A 17,851-nucleotide genomic window follows, 5' to 3' on the forward strand; every position below is an offset into this window, starting at 1 on the left:
TGATGGCTCTCACTAATCTGCAGCCGGGAACGCATTCTTACAGCGAAGTTTATTCAGAAAAGCCATTTACGGAATGAACAGTACGTCAAACAGTGTGAGCAGGGAGGGAGGTTCCTGGCTTTTCAGCACACGGCTGATGCTCTGGGTTGAATTACGTTTCCCCAGATGACATGTCAAGTCCTAATCCCCGCTCTCTGTGAACATGGCCTTATTTGGAAATAGGGTCTTTGCAGATCTAATTCCTTAATGTGATGTCATACGGGATTAGGGTGAGCACTAATCCAATGACGGTGTCCTTAGAAGATGAAGGGGATGTGGACACAGATGCACACAAAGAAATCCATTGTATTTATGTTGCAGCCAGCAGTAAACACCGAGGAATACCAGCAGCCATCATAAGAAGGGCATGAGCATCATCCAGAGCCTTCCTAGGGAGCAGGGCCCTGCTGATACGTTGATTCCAAGCCTCTAGACTCCAGAACCATGAAATGATACATTTCCATTGTTTTAAGCCGGCCAGTTTGGGGAACCGTGTGACGGCAACAATGGGGGAACAACGCAGGTGACAGTGTTAATAATAAAGCCCTGGAGGCAATTCTTGTCCACGATGGCTGTGTGTTTGGCATTTCTGGCCACCAGCATTTATTTACAGAGACCAACTGTCCACCGAGTGATACTAAATGTGTAAGACCCTCTTTCAGGTCTCAGTTGAGTACGGCTGATGCACTCATACAAACAGTGGCCCCAGAGGGGACACCCGGGCTGAGGAATGACCAGGCTTGTTGGGAGATGCTGACTCTGGCTTATCAACCCCCCTCCCCGTCCCTCCCCTCCCCCGCCGCCATGACACCCAGGGCCTCAGCCGACCACGGAGTCCCTGTGGGGGAACCTCAAGGGACCCTCCCAGTCCAAGTCCATGATCTGTCTGGATCTCGAGGTCTGACAGTTGTGCTCACCTTCTCCTCCCATCCGTAGGGTTCCCAGAGAGCTCTGGATAAAGGCAAATGTGTTTTTTTCATCAAAAGCTGCTCACAGCCACCCCCGAGCTTACTACTAATTCCTTCTTAAGTCTGTCCCGGAGGGCCTACCTAGCGTAGGGCCAGCTGCTGGGCACAAGTAATAGGTTTTAATCAGCTGCATTAAGCTCTTCCATTTTAAGACATTTTAAAGTAGATGATGAGACTCAAGGTGTCAGGTGTCCGACAGTTCGACTTCGTGGCTGGGCAACAATTTGTGAAAATATCCATCACATAGGCACGCTCATGATTCTACTGAAACCATCTGGGAACCCCCGTAAAACGTACAAGAAAAATCTCTGAAATATAAGAAAATACATGCCCTGAGAAGAAATGCAAGAGTTTTATTACAAGCATTATTATTCTCGAGGTTCACAACTGATGAATTCATTCAGGAAAATATTTTGCATGTAATGATTTAGAGCCCAGGGAGACAAGTCAGGAGTAGCGAAAAGGTCATGAACAATGTACCTTGGGAAACAACGCGACACTCCGGGCTGCAAAACTAAAAAGTATCAGGGATGCGTCTGACTTTCTGAATTTCGTAGGGGAGGGTACGGTGGTCCGCACAGGCCTGACCTAGCTCCAGGAGGTAGCTGGGGGCGGCTGCTGGCTCGCTGTGCTCCAGGGCATGCTGCCTCCCACCCCCAGTCTGCATCTCTGCAAGCCAGTTCATACCAGCATCTCAGCATTTAAGAAATACCAGGTGTGATGACAGGGTGCCTTGAGGGTTAGACCCTGCCTCCCAGCAAATCAACGAGAAGGGAAACCAAACCTGGCCTCTAGAATGTGGAGCAGAGCTGCTTCTCCCTCGGGGAAGGGCGAGAGGCGGCTCTGATGAGGTCTGCGTCACTTTTACCGGCTGGCGGACGCAGGTTGGGTAAGGACATCCGCGAGGCTGGTGTGCGCAGCCGCTGACCCGCCGCAGACACGGCTGTTGGCGAGTGGGATGTCGGCGCCGTACGCGCTCCCAAAGCCTCTGTTCTGGAAGCTGCAATGGCTGAGTAGACCAGCCCGCTGGCTTTTCGGAAAAATAAAAGCACTCTATAGTCATGAGCCGGGGAGCAGTCTAGGGCAGCTCTGGGCAGGAAAAATGGGCTGAAAGTGTAGGACGACCGGACTCGCCCAGGTGAACACGGGCCCAGGCACACCTGCACTTGTTGGAGGGACAGGTTCTTCTAGCTCAATCGGAACACGGTGTTTCTACCTTTCTCTAGGAGACAACGGGCGGGTTTTCATCTGGTCTCTCCATGCATGCAATGCTGTTGCTTTAGTATTCCAGAACTAGCTTTATGTCTATTCCTCCATCGGTTGGTGGGCACTTCTAGAACCCCAAAGCAGCTCTAGAGGGGATTCTGAAACACGCAGCTTTGCCTGATTGCCCCGGTGGAGGCTGTCTGGATCAGGAGGCGGTGCCGGACTTGGGATGCACACTGTGATCTCCTGCTGGGGGCTCCCTTTGAGCAGACTGCCTAGATTCTAATTTTCCAGGAGGTGGCTCCTGAGATTAAAGAGCCATTTCAACGATGGGAGCTTCTCTTTGGCTTTTCCCGGGAGCACCTGGTGTCCCCCGTGTAGTGACCCCCATCTCATGGGGAGAGGAATTCAGGGACGCTGGTGTCACTTTCACCAAAAACCTTCCCTGCCTTCCTGAAACCTGTCCCATAATTCACGCCCCGTTCTCCTCTAGCTGTTAAGACGCAGTGTCCTGTTACTAAAAAGCATGAAGTGCGCGACTTCTCTCGCATTCATCTGTCTCGTCCTCCCAAATGTGCGCCCCTCTTGTTTTTAAGACCACAGGTGGGGCCTTGGATGATTGCGGACAGAGAAGTAAAGCTGAGCTCTGGAAACTTCCCTTGACTCAGGTCTGGGCAAGTTCGGCTTATGGCACTTGCAGGGAAACCATGACTCCCTGGACACAAGGTTGGGGGTCAGATCCTTTCTAGCTTCAGATATGGAAATTTAAGGCAAAGGCAGGGGCACTTGACTTTGTCTTAGATTTCCCAGTGGAGCAGTGTTTTTAAGAAAATGCCGGTTCTCTTTGCCAGGGAAATACGAAAGGTCGGGAAACTGAGGCACTGCTGGTGGAGGCGCTGGGTCCCCGCCGTTCACTTGCGAGGCTGCTGGATGTGCTGGGTTCTCGGGGAAGGATGCTTGTCCATGGAGGCGTGGGGCTTCTGGTGAGCCACCTGCGCGGCCGCCGGGGGGAAGTCTTTGTCGCCCTGTCAAGAGACAGAATGCACTGGCTCACCGACAGTGAACAGCGGGGCGACGTGCTAGCAAGGCCCCCAATGCCACGGCTACCGGCTTCCCTGCACGGTGGGTGATGGCATGGGGACCTACTGGCAGGCAGCAGCTGTCCTCTGGGACTCTGGGGGTCCTGAAGCTCTCTGGGGTGCGGGGGGGGGGCCCTGAGGCCCAGGAACCATCCCAGGGGTGAGGATGCTCATGGTCTCTGCCCCCACGCCTTGAGCTCAGGTCATCGTGGGACTCCCTCAGAACTAAGCTGGTGTTGGGTGCCTTTCTTCTGCTAGAGCTGTTCTTGTGACCTTTTGAATTGGGGCAAGACAGAACCAAATCCAGTGTCTTCAATCCTGATTTGCTGCCACAGCTGAGTCAGGGCACTGGTTGGGAAGGAGACACACAGGGCAGGGCTGAGAGCCGGGAGGTGAAGCCAGATTCAACCTGCTGAGTTGCAAAGAAGGTACCCGGCTATTTGTCAGGCGGAAATGCCTTCTTGTGCCAACAGTGCAGGTGTGGAGGTGGCTGGGGCCCAGGCCACCGCGAGCAGGCTAGGGCCATGGCCAGCTTTGGCTGAGCCAACAGGACTTGGGTCTGCATTTAGTTTTCTCGCACGTAGTAGGTGCACCACCGGTCTGTCCCAGGGGCCCTGTTCTTCATTCACCATATGCTAAGGGCTCGAATGCACTCGAGCCACAGGGCAGTGGATGGTATTCCTGTGCCATCCCTCAAACGCGACTTTGCTGGTAGGTCGTTAAAAAAAAAAATGTTGGGGGGGGCACCTGGGTGGTATAGTCAGTTAAGTGTCCGAATCTTGGTTTTGGCTCAAGTTGAGATCTCAGGGTCCTGAGATCGAGCCCCGCCTCGGGCTCCACGCTCACACGGAGTCTGCTTGAGATTCTCTCTCCCTCTCCCGGCCCCTCCCGCTTGTGCTCGCTCTCTCTCTAAATAAATAAATCTTTAAAAAAAAAAAAAAGTTGGGTCTCACCAGAAGAAGGGGCTCTTGAAAGGTAAAGGGTGCGACAAACACCTGTGATTCAGTCCAGTGGTTGGCAAGCATTTTCTGTAATGGGCCAGACAGTAAGTATTTCAGGCTTTGTGGGTCACACGCTTTGCCACTGTGGTGGGAAAGCGGCCACACACGCACGTGCATGAATGGTCATGGCTGTGTACCACTGAGACTTCATCCGTGGCCGCCGGGATAGGAATTTCACATAATTTCCACGTGTCATAACATATACTTCTTATTTTGAGTTTTTCAACCATTTAAAGACGAAAAAGCATGCTCAGCTCACAGGTCACCCAGAAACTCCGGGCTCGGGGGTGGCCGGCCGAGCCCTGGTTGGGTCTAAAGACAAGCGGGGGCCTGAGGGGAGGAGAGGGGGTGTGCACCGTACGGTCACCGTTCCACACAGGGCTCACGACAGAAGTGCCCCACGGACACGACAGCCCAGGGGCCCGGGATCCCGACAGATGAGTGGGGTTTAACAAGGACAGGAGGAGTCCGACCCAATGCCAAGGGTTTGATGGAGTGGCTCTTACCCGGGCGATCACACCAGAGATGAACACGGTCGGCTTGGGCGGGCTGCAAGACAAGAAGGGAAAGGGCGATTTCAGGGAACAGAAGTGGAAGGAGGCAGGCAGAGTGAGCATGGAGGAAGCAGGTTTGGGGGAGTATAAGGGACAGTGACCCAGGAGTGACCTCCTCGTCTGTATTATTTCATCTCCCCAGGACCATCTGGGGTCCATCTCCTGAGTTGAGTTCAGGCAGGAGCCAGAGACTAGCAAGCAGCAGGTGAGTTGTGTGTTTTCTTTGTGTTTTTTGTTTGGTGGTGGTGGTGGGGTAATCATTCTCAAATGGTGGCTGTGGGCGATCCCAGTAGTTTTTGTTTCATGAGATTATGGACATGGGTGCTTCCTAAAGCAGGGAAGAGGTGGGGTCATGCTGGGCTGAATGTGGAGACTCCCACCGAGGGATTCTCCTCCTGGGCTCTTGCCACGGCTTCTGGCATCTTCTAACGGGGGAGATCCCAGAGCCAGTGCAAAGCTCCTGGACCTCAGGAGACCAGGTATTAAAAACGTAGGGTCCTTGTGAAGCTATTGTTATTTCCTAACATCTGAAATTGTATTGAGCTCCCCCACCTGTCAACACTCCTGGGGAGGTGGGAGATAGGACCAAAGTAACACAAGTCCATTGCTGAAAAGAAGACAAGTGTGAACATGTTAAAATCAGCTGTCATTCTACCACATGGAAATGGTCACAGTTAATACATGGCTCTCCGTCCAATCTTTCTATCTATGGATAGACAGACGCACTTGTTTTCATATTAAACTTCTTTTTTCTTACAGAAGAGCCATCCTGTTTTCTGCATTTAGGGTATGCTGAGCGTCCTTCCATGTTAGCACATGCTCTCCTGTGTTAGTACACACTCTCCTATGCATGTTTTGAAAAGGCGGCACATGTCATAGTTTAAGAACACTAGAACACCGTTCCAGGGAGTACATAAATGCACAGTAGGGTGGCTCCCTGCCCAAAGGGAGCCCCAAAAAGGTGGCCGAGGAAGCTTGAGCCATTATATATATAAAACACACATGCTCTCTCTCCCTCCTGGTCTGTCTATATACATGTACGTATACATTCACTGTTGAAAAGCAGACAAGGAAAAAAAATGTTAAAATCGCTATATTACTGTGTGTAGAAAGTATGCAAATGCGTATTTGCACACAGAACTGGACTATAAGAAAACTGCAGCCCAATCAGCAGAGGATGCTCCTTGGAGAGGTAGCGTCTGGTTCTGGAGAAAGGAGGCGACAGGGTGTAGCCGAGCACCAGCCTGCGCTGGGTCCCTGTGTCCTGAACCTCTCGGGCCCTCAGCGCCCTTCCTGCCGCCCCCTGGTGCACCCAGCCCCCGCTGGACGGCAGCCCCTGCCCCCGACTCCTGGGAATCTGGTTATCAGGAGACTGTTGGCAGCATTCACTACCCGCTGTGTGCATGGAGGAAGGGTCTCCAGACCCTTGGAGCCCCATCATGGGTCCCACGCTTCCAGCCCATGGCCTCCTTCTCTTCTCCAGAAGTGACCCTTCAAAGTCTGGTTATTTCCATCCAAGGTGAGCCCTGGGCGTCTCCTACATTAAACAAGAGTGTGGGTTCCAGACCTTGCTTGAGAATGTCTTGGGAAATGTGTGTAAATGATCGTGATTAGAGGTCATTAATGACCCGGGTCCAGCCCCAGCATCAGAGGGTGATGGCCACTCCACTGGAATCCAACTCCCAGAGCCTCCCCTCCAGTGCATGACCACTGGGCGGCCACGGAGACTCTGGGGACTAAAGGAGAAGACCCTAATATAAGAACCCTCCCTTCCAGCCCAGCTCATTCCCTTAGGGGTGTCCAGGGACAGTGGAGAACCTAAGGATTCACCCAAGGATAGTGCTGCAAAATGGTGCTCTCCTTGCTGACCCCGTCTTCCTGAGGCACTTACACTTTGACACATGTTACTTAAGCTCCTGTGTTTAAACAGCTCGTTGGATTCTCCTCATAACGGAAAAGTGTGTCCGTGAAAAGCAAGCTGGGCTCAGTGTAAAGACATACGCTCTGATAATCGCTGGGGTGATGGATGGGGGAGAGCTGGGTGCTGGTGGCTCTGTGAACCAGATGTTTTATGGCATGTGTGTTCTGTCCAAAGTGGCTCTTTAGGTTTGAGATGGGGGGGTTTCTGAAACATTCTACTGGAATTCATGAACCACTTCCTGGTTAGGGCTGAGAAGAGGGAACAGACGACAAAGTTCCTGGAGCACATCCTGCAGATACATGCATGCGGTGCATACAGCCCACGGTCCCTTTGAAAAGGAATACGGAAATGGCAGAAATGGTAAACAGTACAAATGATAGAAGTAAATATTAAAATTTCATATTAATATAAATATAAAAATAAGTCAATACCAAATAATTAAGGATTAAAAGTCCCAATAAACTCTTATCAAATCTTTGTTTTTGGTGTTGTATTAAAAAGTACACAGTGCTTTATCAGTGCCTGCCCATATCACATGTTCATTGATGGGCATACAGCGGGACCTCTCACATGCAGTTCTAAGACAGTGGGCCCACTGGGGTATTGAGGGAGCTGGCTAGGGATGGGGGGCGCGGCCTAGGAAGCCACTGAGGCCACACCAACCCCATATCTTGGTCACGGCAGGCCCCATTCCGGCTGCCAGGTGTGGTGTTTGTGACTCATCCCTAGTCAAAGGGACACAAAGTCACCCTTTGCGCACAGCAGAGGGCTGATTCTGGGCCAAGGAGCAGGGGCAGTAAGCTGGCTTCAAGTCAGAGCAGACCTCTGGGACACAACCAAAACAATGCATATGCTGTCCACCTAAGCTGGGGGATGGATGCAGTGGTAAAGATCTCAAAGACTTGACGCCACATCCCTGTTCTCCAGGGTCTCTACCTGTTGTAGCTGGCAAGAAATACAGCACTGAAAGGAATAGGGAAAAAGCCCTGTAGATCCAACACGTTTTGGGGGAGGTTCTTGCTTTAAGATTGCACCTTCTAATTTTTAAAAAACATTCAAATCAAGTGGGATTTATTCCTGGGCTCTTCGGGTAGTTCAGTATTCACAAATCAATCAACATGATACACCGCCTTAATAAAAGAAAGGATAAGAACCATATGATCCTCTCAAGAGATGCAGAAAAAGCATTTGGCAAAGCACAGCATCGTTTCTTGATAAAAACCCTCAACAAAGTAGGGAAAGAGGGAACATACCTCAACATCATAAAGGTCATATACGAAAGACCCACAGTGGATATCATCCTTAATGGGGAAAAACTGAGCCTTTCCCCTATAGTCAGGAACAAGACAGGGATGTCCACTCTCACCATTACTATTTAACATAGTACTGGAAGTCCTAGTCTCAGCAATCAGACAACAAAAAGAAATAAAAGGCATCCAAATTGGCAAGGAAGAAGTCAAACTTTCATTATTTGCAGATGACAGGATACTCTATGTAGAAAACCTGAAAGACTCGACCAAAAAATTGCTAGAACCAATATACGAATTCAGCAAGGTCACAGGATTTAAAATCAATGTACAGACATCTGTTGCATTTCTATAAACCAATAACTAAGCAGCAGAAAGAGAAATCAAGGAATCAGTCCCACTTACAACTGTACCAAAAACCAAAAAGATACCTAGGAATAAACCTAAACAAAGAAGTAAAAGATCTGTACTCTGAAAACTATAAAACACTGATGGAAGAAATTTAAGAGGACACAAAGAAATGGGAAAACATTCCATGCTCATGGGTTGGAAGAACAAACACTGTTAAAATGTCCATACTACCTAAAGCAACCTACACATTTAACGCAATCCCTATTAAAATACCACCAGCATTTTTCACAGAGCTAGAACAAACAATCCTAAAATTTGTATGGAACCACAGAAGACCCCGAATAGCTAAAGCAATCCTGAAAAAGAAAAGCAAAGCTGGAGGCATCACGATTCCGGATTTTAAGCTATATTACAAAGCTGTCGTCATCAAGAGAGCATGGTACTGGCACAAAAACAGACACATAGATTGATGAACAGAATAGAAAACCCAGAAACGGACCCACAACTATATGGGCAAGTAATCTTCGACAAAGCAGGAAAGAATATCCAATGGAAAAAAGACAGTCTCTTCAACAAATGGTGTTGGGAAAACTGGACAGCAACATGCAGAAGAATGAAACCAGACCACTTCCTTACACCACACACAAAAATAAATTCAAAATAGATGAAGGACCTAAATGTGAGACAGGAAACCATCAAAATCATGGAGAAGAACACAGACAGCAACCTCTCTGACCTTGGCCACAGCAACTTCTTCCTAGACATGTAGCCAGGGGCAAGGGAAACAAAAGCAAAAATGAACTATGGGGATTTCATCAAGATAAAAAGTTTCTGCACAGCGAAGCAATCAACAAAATTAAAAGGCAGCCTATGGCATGGGAGAAGATATTTGCAAATGACGTATCTGATAAAGGGTTAGTATCCAAAATCTATAAAGAACTTATCAAACTCAACACCCAAAACCCAAATAATCCAGTTAAGAAGTGGGCAGAAGACATGAATAGCCATTTTCCCAAAGAAGACATCCAGATGGCTAACAGACACATGAAAAGATACTGAACATGACTCATCATCAGGGAAATGCAAATCAAAACCACAATGAAATACCTTCTCACACCTTTCAGAATGGCTAAAATTAACAACACAGGAAACAACAGATGTTGGCGAGGATGCAGAGAAAGGGGAACCCTCTTACACTGTTGATGGGAATGCAAACTGGTACAGCTACTCTGGAGAACAGTATGGAGGTTCCTCAAAAAGTTAAAAATAGAACTACCTATGATCCAGCAACTGCACTACTAGGTATTTACCCAAAGGATACAAAAATACAGACTGAAGGGGTACATGCACCGCAATGTTTATAGCAATATTATCAACAATAGACAAACTATTGTGTCCATCGACTGATGAACAGATAAAGATGTGGTAATATATACACAATGGAATACTACTCAGTCATAAAAAGGAATGAAATCTTGCCATTTGCAATGATGCGGAGGGAGCTATATTATGCTAAGCAAAATAAGTCAGAGAAAGACAAATACCGTATGATTTCACTCATATGTGGAATTTGGGAAACAAAACAGATGAACATATAGGAAAGGGAAAAAAAAAGAGAGAGAAGGAAGCAAACCGTAAGAGACTCTTAATGCTAGGGAACACACTGAGGGTTGCTGGGGCGGGGGGGCGGGGGGGAGGACAGGCTAGATGGGGGATGGGCATTAAGGGAGGCACTTGATGTAATGAGCACTGGGTGTTATACAGAAGTGATGAATCACTAAATTCTACCTCTGAAACCCATGCTATATGTTAACTAGAATTTAAATAAAAATTTGGAGAAAAAATGTTAAAAAAAAATAGAAAAGATTCAAGGATTGGGTGGTACGCACCAGCTCTTACCTGGCCTGGAGAGAACTGGGCCTGTGTTACCTCCCGTCAGCTCCAGGTAAACAATGCTCCTAAAACTGGAGTGCATTCTCCCCTCCCTGCCAGGTTTGCTTTAAAACCCTAGCGAGCTCAGCAACCAATTAAAAAAATTATTTATCATTTTAGCCATTTTTATTTACTTTTTAAAGATTTTTATCTATTTTAGAGAGAGAGAGCGAGCATGAGAGGGAGGGGAAGAGGGAGAGGAAGAGAGAATCTCAAGCAGACTCTGCACTGAGCATGGAACCCAACGTGGGGCTCGATCTCATGACCCTGAGATCGGGACCTGAGCTGAAACTGAGAGTCGGCAGCCTAACTGCACCACCCAGGCGCCGCACCATTTTAGCCATTTTTACTTGTACAGTTGTACGGTGGTGCTCCTGGGTGGCTGTAAGTACACGCGCAGTGTTGTGCAGCCATCACCACCATCCATGTGCAGAGCCTTTTCAGAATCCTTAGGAGAGACTATTAGACAGCGATCCCAGCCCCTCCCCAGTCCCCTCCCCCAGCCCCTGGCAGCTAGTTTTCTACCTTCTGTCCTAAGAACTGAACTACTTGACACCTCAGATGAGTGGAATCACACAGCATTTGTCCTTTTATGTCTTGTTTACTTCCTGTGGCATAAGGTTCACCTAGGTTGTAGCACACATCAGAATTTCCTTCTTTTTCGGGCTGAATTATACGCCATTACATGGGAGGGCCATATTCTGTTTATCCATTCACCGCTGATGGACACTTGGGGTGTTTGTACCTTTTGGCTGCTGATTAATGATGCGGTGAACACTGCTGTGATAGGACCTGTTTGAGTCCCTGCTTTCGTCTTTCGTGTATACACTCGCAAGTGGAACTCCTGGGTCCTATGGTGGGTAATTAAACATTCAACTTTGAGGGACTACCGAGCGGTTTTCCACGGAAGCTCCACCATTTGAGATTCCCATCAGCAAAGCACAGGGTTCCAATTTCTGCACATTGCCAGTACTTACTACTTTCTGGGTTTTTTTGGTAGTAGGCATCTTAACGTGTGAAACGTGGTATCTTGTTGTTGTTTAGACTTAGCAACTAATTTTAAGAATAAGCTTCCTTGGGGCGCCTGGGTGGCTCAGTGGGTTAGGCATCTGCTTGCGGCTCAGGTCATGATCCCAGGGTCCTGGGATGGAGCTTCACATCGAGCTCCCTGCTCAGTGGAAAGTCTGCTTCTCCCTCTCCCTCTGCCCCTCCCCACTGCTTGTGCACTCGCACGCTCTCTCTCTCTCAAATAAATAAATAAAATCTTAAAAAAAAAAAAAGAATAAGCTTCCTTGCAGCAGGGAATAAAACATATCAATGTGCATTGATCATCATCCAAGGTCTTTATGACACCACATCCCCGCTCCCCCCCCCCCCCCCGCCACACCAAGTGTTCTTCTCCCTTCTGAAACTTTAAAAAGGCTATAATTGACTGCAAGGACATATGGCAGCCGCCAGTGACAAGATGATGGGAGGCTGACGTCTTGTGTGCCACCTCACAGAGACATGGATTTTCACGTAGCTCTTCTCGGCACAGGCTGCGTGGTGGTGTGGGTCGTCATCAGGCTTGGCCAGAGGGCCCCTCGCTCTTTGTCTTTCTCCACCTACAATGAACAGCCTCTCACACTGGTAAGTGATGGTCTATCACAATTACCGAGTAAAAACCCTTCCTAAACTCCTTGAGATAAGGGAGCTGCAACAAAAATTCACAAATGAGAAACCCTGGTAAAGAGCCTGCTTACAAAGCTGTGTTTGCAAAAATACACATATTTTATTTATTTATATTTTTTTAAGATTTTATTTATCTATTTGACAGAGAGAAACACAGCGAGAGAGGGAACACAAGCAGGGGGAGTGGGGGAGGGAGAAGCAGGCTTCTCGCTGAGCAGGGAGCCCGATGTGGGACTCGATCCCAGGACTCTGGGATCATGACCTGAGCTGAAGGCAGACGCTTAACGACTGAGCCACCCAAGCGCCCCCCAAAATACACATATTTTAAACTCCATTAGGGCTCCATGCAAAGCATAACCTACATTTCCAAGACTCTATAAACTGTGATCGCGGCTTTGAGGATTTATTTAATCTGATGAAAATCATTCTGACAGATGTTGTTTTGAAGAGGCAACATTACTTTCTCTTAGGAAACAGAGACAGTGAAAAATATCATCCCTGCCCTCCCCACATTCTCAGGCTTTTCCAGTTTCTAAAAACCACACTTATTTAAACTTAAAGGAACTGCAAGCGAGGCGGAATTAGCGGGGATTAGCGCCCCAGGAATGGCTTCTTACACGTCAGCAGAACTGTGCCTCCTCACACCTGCCCTAGGCAGCTACCGAGTGTCTGATGCCTGGAGCTTTCCAGGGCTCACCTGTTCAGGACCTCACAGTCTTAGCAGGGTCGTCTGTCCCTAACTAAATTTTCTTAGTATTTATTTTATAAGCTTCCTTGATGGATAAGGTTTATGCCTTCTTGGCATTCCAGACAGGCAGGAGAAAATGCCAGGAATGCTTAGGGAATGAAAGGCCCTGTGGAATGCAGACGGCCCTCGGGACTGGGTTTGCGGGTCTCATCTTTATTTTATTCTATTTTTTATTTTTATTTTTATTTTTTTATTTTATTTTTTTTAAAGATTTTATTTATTTATTTGAGAGAGAGAATGAGAGAGAGAGAGCATGAGAGGGGGAGGGCCAGAGGGAGAAGTAGACTCCTCGCTGAGCAGGGAACCCGATGTGGGACTCAATCCCGGGACTCCAGGATCATGACCTGAGCCGAAGGCAGTCGCTTAACCAACTGAGCCACCCAGGCGCCCCTTTTTTATTCTATTTTTTAAAGATTTATTTATTTTAGAGAGAGGGACAGAGAGACAGAGAGAATGTGTGCACATGTGCACGGGAGTAGAGGCAGAGAGATTCGAATCTCAGGCAGATAACCCGCTGAGCGCAGAGCCCGACTGGGGACTCGAACCCACGACCCCAAGATCATGACCTGAGCCGAAACCAAGAGTCAGACGCTCAATGGACGAAGCCACCCAGGCGCCCCGCTGGTCTTATCTTTAAATAAAGGTCCCCAGGGCTGAGAAAACAATTCATGTTTTTAAAATTCTCCTCAAATCAAAAACAGCAATTATTGAAATAAGTGTCAATGTATTTAATTTAACTCAACATATCCGAACGACTACTAGGCCAACACGGGATCAACAGAAAAACTATGGATTTTACTTGATGTTCTAAGACCTCACAACCTGGACTGTCAGTGTGGGTCCTGGGTGACGGGACGTTTTCCGCCCAGCTCTGGGGGGGTGTAGCTCGGCCGTCAGGGTTCCAAAGGAGCCTAACCATGACCTAGTCCAGCTTCCCTCCATGTGGACCACTACCCTGGCCTGGGCCAGGGTGGCCTCTGCAGACGAGGACCTCCAGGTCCCTCGGGGGGTGGCCTCTGCATTGTCTCGGGCCCCCGGCATTTTGCCCAGTGGCTCCATCCCAAGACAAAGGCCTCTTCTAAGTCCCTCTTGTGGGACAGACTTTCAATGTTTGAGGAAGGCTATGACAGGCCTCTGGGACACCCCCTTCCTGGGCTACGGGATATGGCTGCGAATTCCTTCACTTTCTGGGGCCCTCCCCCCACCTCGATTCCAGTGTAGTCTCTAGAGTTTTGCCCAGAATGGCACGCACACTCCACACGTGCCCCCGCAGCCCAGGCCGACATGGTCCGGGAACGTGGATATTACTCTTGCTCAAAGCTACAGAGAGCAGGGCAGCCTGGGGAAATGATTCTGGGCTCCCTGGCAAGGACCAAAATGCTAACCTTCCCAGGCCTGCTATCAATAGGCAACATGGTCAGCGTGTGTTTGTATCAACCCTGCTTTCCTAGCTAGTTATATGGGGTCCTTTCTCTTCCTCCCTTGAACTCTGGGGGAGAGCTGTTTCACCCTCAACCAAAAATCGGTTTCTATGAATGGGAGGTGGTGTTCAATGCCCAAGGGAGCGGTTGGCTTATGCCCTCCCCTGCATTCTGACAGAGATGAGGGTTGCTTAGTTGCTGTGTCAGAGCATTTTGGGATGGGGACACACACACACACACACACACTGCAAGCAGTCAAAATGGCAGCGAAAGCATCACTGGAAAGTTCCATTTAACAGAATCATTTTTATGTGAGTGCTTTTGATCTGGGTTCAAAGTAGTCCACTAATTACCCTCTGCAAATACTTTTTCCTCTTCAGGTAAATGCACTCTGAAAATATCAGAGGGAGATGCTTATACAGAGATGGGGTCATGCGGCCTTTAATGCGTTGTTTCTTCATTTCTCTAAAGGATGGAATGATCTTGGATGATAATCGCTCCTATTTAAGGACCACTTACCAATGGCCAGGCACTGAGTTAAGTGCTTTACCTAGAATTATTGTATCGAACCCCCTCAAACTTGTGAAGTTGGGACTATCATGTCCACTTTACAAATGAAGGAACGGTAAATCAGAGAGGTTAAGTAATTTGCCTGAAGGCTGCACAGTAGAGAAGTACTCAGAGCCAGACTTGGAACAAGGGCAGGCCAGGGCACTAGCCTAATGCCCTCATTTCACGGCTGAGAAGAGGATCACTTAGTGGCCTCTATTTTCAGATTCTGTCTCCTATGTACAATTTAGAGATGCAGATTTTTAAAGTAAGTAATCTAACTGTAGTCATAGGGTCCCTTATTTAACCAGATTTGAATATATTCAAATCTGCCTCAACATTTACTTTCTGAGTTGATAATGTATTTTTTTTTCCTCGAAAACTATCATTTATGTCTATAGCCCTTCACTAGGGTACAGAGCACTTCCACATAAATGAACTCATCTGATTCTCTTCTGTAGGGGGTCATGTGTATTTTACCGATGAAGCGATGGCGGACACAAGAGGCTGGAATTTGTTTGAGGTCCCAGTGGCAGAGCTGGGGGGGCCCGGGCCCCTGAGCTGTTAGCTCGCTGCTCTTTGCTGGGGTCATTGCTGGCTCTACCCTCGGGTAGCTTCAAGAACAAAGCCCAGTGAAGGTTTCAAGCTATCTATCAAGCCAGAACGCAGTTGACATGGTCCAAGAAGGCGGCCGGGAGGAAAGGCGGCAGCTGGGCCCAGCCAGGCACGGGTTCTGAACCCAGATGTCCGTGTTCGAGCCCTGACTCTACCAACGACTGGTTGGTGGGATGGGGTCTGATGGTTCTGAGGCTTAGCTTCCTCCTCTGTGACATGGGATGGCCACGGACCCTACCCCATCAGTGACCGCACATACACACACCGCTCAAATTCTCCACCAATGTCCCGTGTTGAGATGATGACACATCCTCACCCCTGCCCTACACACCCCCTCCCCACCCTCGCCCTACGCACCCTGCCTTTCGTTTCCACTGCCAAGTCACATCTGGTTCAGTTCTGTTTCATCTCCAGATCCCCCAGCCATGTAGAATAATACCCCACTTGTCTGGGACAGATAGGGCTTCTGAAGCGAACAAAATGGCCTGTGATAAATCAGACGTCCCAAAACCCATAGACTGGACTTGGAGAGAAACTCTCTAGGCCCTCAATCTGTTCGGTTTCTATGTTGACACGACTCAGATGGCTTGTTTAGTTTCTCAGCCCACTGAAGCCAGGAGGAAACGGTCATGATGAGGCAGCCAAGGACCATGATGGGGCCACCCGCGCTTACAGTGGAGGCTGGTGTCTCTGGGGGAAAAGGCTGGGGAGGAAGGGGCTCCAAGTGCTCAGTCCTGAGGCCACCAGCCCCTCCTGCACCCACAGCTCCTGGTCACAGCACAGGAGGTGAGGATGGAAGGAGGCCTGGCTGGGCCGCTGGCAGGGGTCAGTGGAAGCAGGCCACCATGCAGAAAAGGCGACATCAGGACCTGGGAGGGGGTCATCAGTGACACCCCCTCCCTTCCTGGTAAGAAAGCAAGTGTGTGCTCAGGAGGGGATTCCCCCCAAAATCTCCCTAACTGTCAGAGTTGTCTGTGAGTCAGCGAGCAGTGCTCATATAAACACTTGGGCCCAGAGCCTAGGTCAGAGTCTCGATTTCGTTTTCCGGTAAGCAGCTAACAGTTCCATGAGTCCTCCCCCGAGGCCACACGACAGAAGCACCTCCCCATTTAACCTGCAGGCTGCTCCCAGACCACAACGCCTTTCAGGGGTGTCGTGCGTGGTCAGAGGGGGAGGAAGAGGCAGGATCCCCCCAAATTGCAGCCCCGCAAATGCTGCAGATGGGCTGACGGACTGTGAGGGCTTCACTGTGCCCCCCTGAGGCCTGAGAGCACGGCTGCCCCTCAGGGGGTGACCCAGAGCAGGAGGCCAGGTGCAAGCCCAGAATTAGACGTGGTGACCAGCGCCGGGAGAGCATCGAGCAGGGTGCTCTTCAAAAGGGGGGTGGTCAACACAGACCCTGACAAGGTGATGCCTAAGCTGAGGCCTGCAGGTGTGACAGGAAGGACAGGATGCTGGGGCACAGTGAGCAGAAGGAAGGGATGTGATGTGATTTGCTTTTGTCAGCACAAAGTGGGTGAGGTCAAAGGGGGCCCTCTTCTCGCTCTTCTCCTGCAACGATGTAGGTGGGGTGACGTGGGGTGCGGCCCAGCTCACCGGACGGGCCCTCCTTGTGAGAGGATAGAGCTCTTCAGGCAATCTAGAAGCAGATTCTGCCACTGTCTTTTGACTTTGCTTTCTAAACTCGTGGATTCGTGTTCTCACAGAGTTTACAGAAAAATATATTCCCACCTGGGGGGGATATGTGTCCTAGTCCATAGATGGAAAACAAATCCTTCCTAGCCATTTTTTTCTTGACATAGCTTCCTGGCTTGGTGTTAATTTATTTGGGTTATTAATTTTCTAGACACCAAAATAATAATTAGCACGGCTGGTGACCGGAGGGAAACAGCTCACTCGACTGCACCCAGACATTTCTTTGTAATGTGGTTCTTCACAGACTCGTTTCCTACTGGCAGCCTGAGCTCCGGGGCCGAGAGCATTCCCACAAGATGGCGCTGCTGGTCCTCTCAGCTGCGGACGGTCGGCCGCAAGCTTGGGTCGGCGCCCCCAGCCCAGGGCCGCAGGAGGCAGGCTGTCCCCGGTGGGCTGGGGCCACCGGCATCTCAGGACAGGTGTGTCCCCCTTGTCCCATGGGTCTGACGAAAGGTAAATAAAACACAACTCCAGTGCTTCTTTAAATAAAATTCTAAATCTGAGAGAAAATAATCTGGAACCCAGTTCCTTCTGGATTTGGTAAAATCTTTTTTCAAGGGCCTGAGCAAAGGTCCTCTTCTGGAGAGAATGTCTGAGCTCTGTTCAAACCAGTCTCCTAACACCTCATTTTCAAGGAGAGGACAGAGGCTCCGGGTCAGCAGTGATGGGGTTCTCTCACCCCCTTGTTCACACCTTCGCCCGGCCTGTTCTTCGGAGTCCGTCCTGGAGACGAGCGGGGGTCCAGGTCTCCATGTGGGAGGGCTCCTCCAAAGGCTTTTCCAGCTGGCATCCCCCCTGCGCACTCTCGGCTGATCGCTGACCCAGATGCCAGCACTTTACCCCCCCCATTAGTG

At 49.4% G+C, this 17,851-nt stretch overlaps 1 protein-coding gene across 2 annotated transcripts in view; it reads right to left on the reverse strand.

Annotated features, from left to right (window-relative positions):
- Positions 1-1,340: 1,340 nt before the first annotated feature.
- DAP (death associated protein) overlaps positions 1,341-17,851 on the reverse strand; it is a 66,426-nt gene continuing 49,915 nt past the window's right edge. Inside the window, exons 3-4 of one of the 2 annotated variants that reach the window (XM_036104737.2) lie at positions 4,800-4,842; positions 1,341-3,238 (exon numbers count right to left, since the gene is read on the reverse strand). In XM_036104737.2, coding sequence (XP_035960630.1) covers positions 3,125-3,238; positions 4,800-4,842 — 157 coding nt within the window. In that variant the 3' untranslated portion in view covers positions 1,341-3,124. The other variant, XM_036104733.2, reaches the window with a different exon arrangement.

Source organism: Halichoerus grypus, chromosome 2 (assembly GCF_964656455.1).
Source record: "Halichoerus grypus chromosome 2, mHalGry1.hap1.1, whole genome shotgun sequence".
In the NCBI taxonomy this organism is placed as follows: Eukaryota; Metazoa; Chordata; class Mammalia; order Carnivora; family Phocidae; genus Halichoerus; species Halichoerus grypus.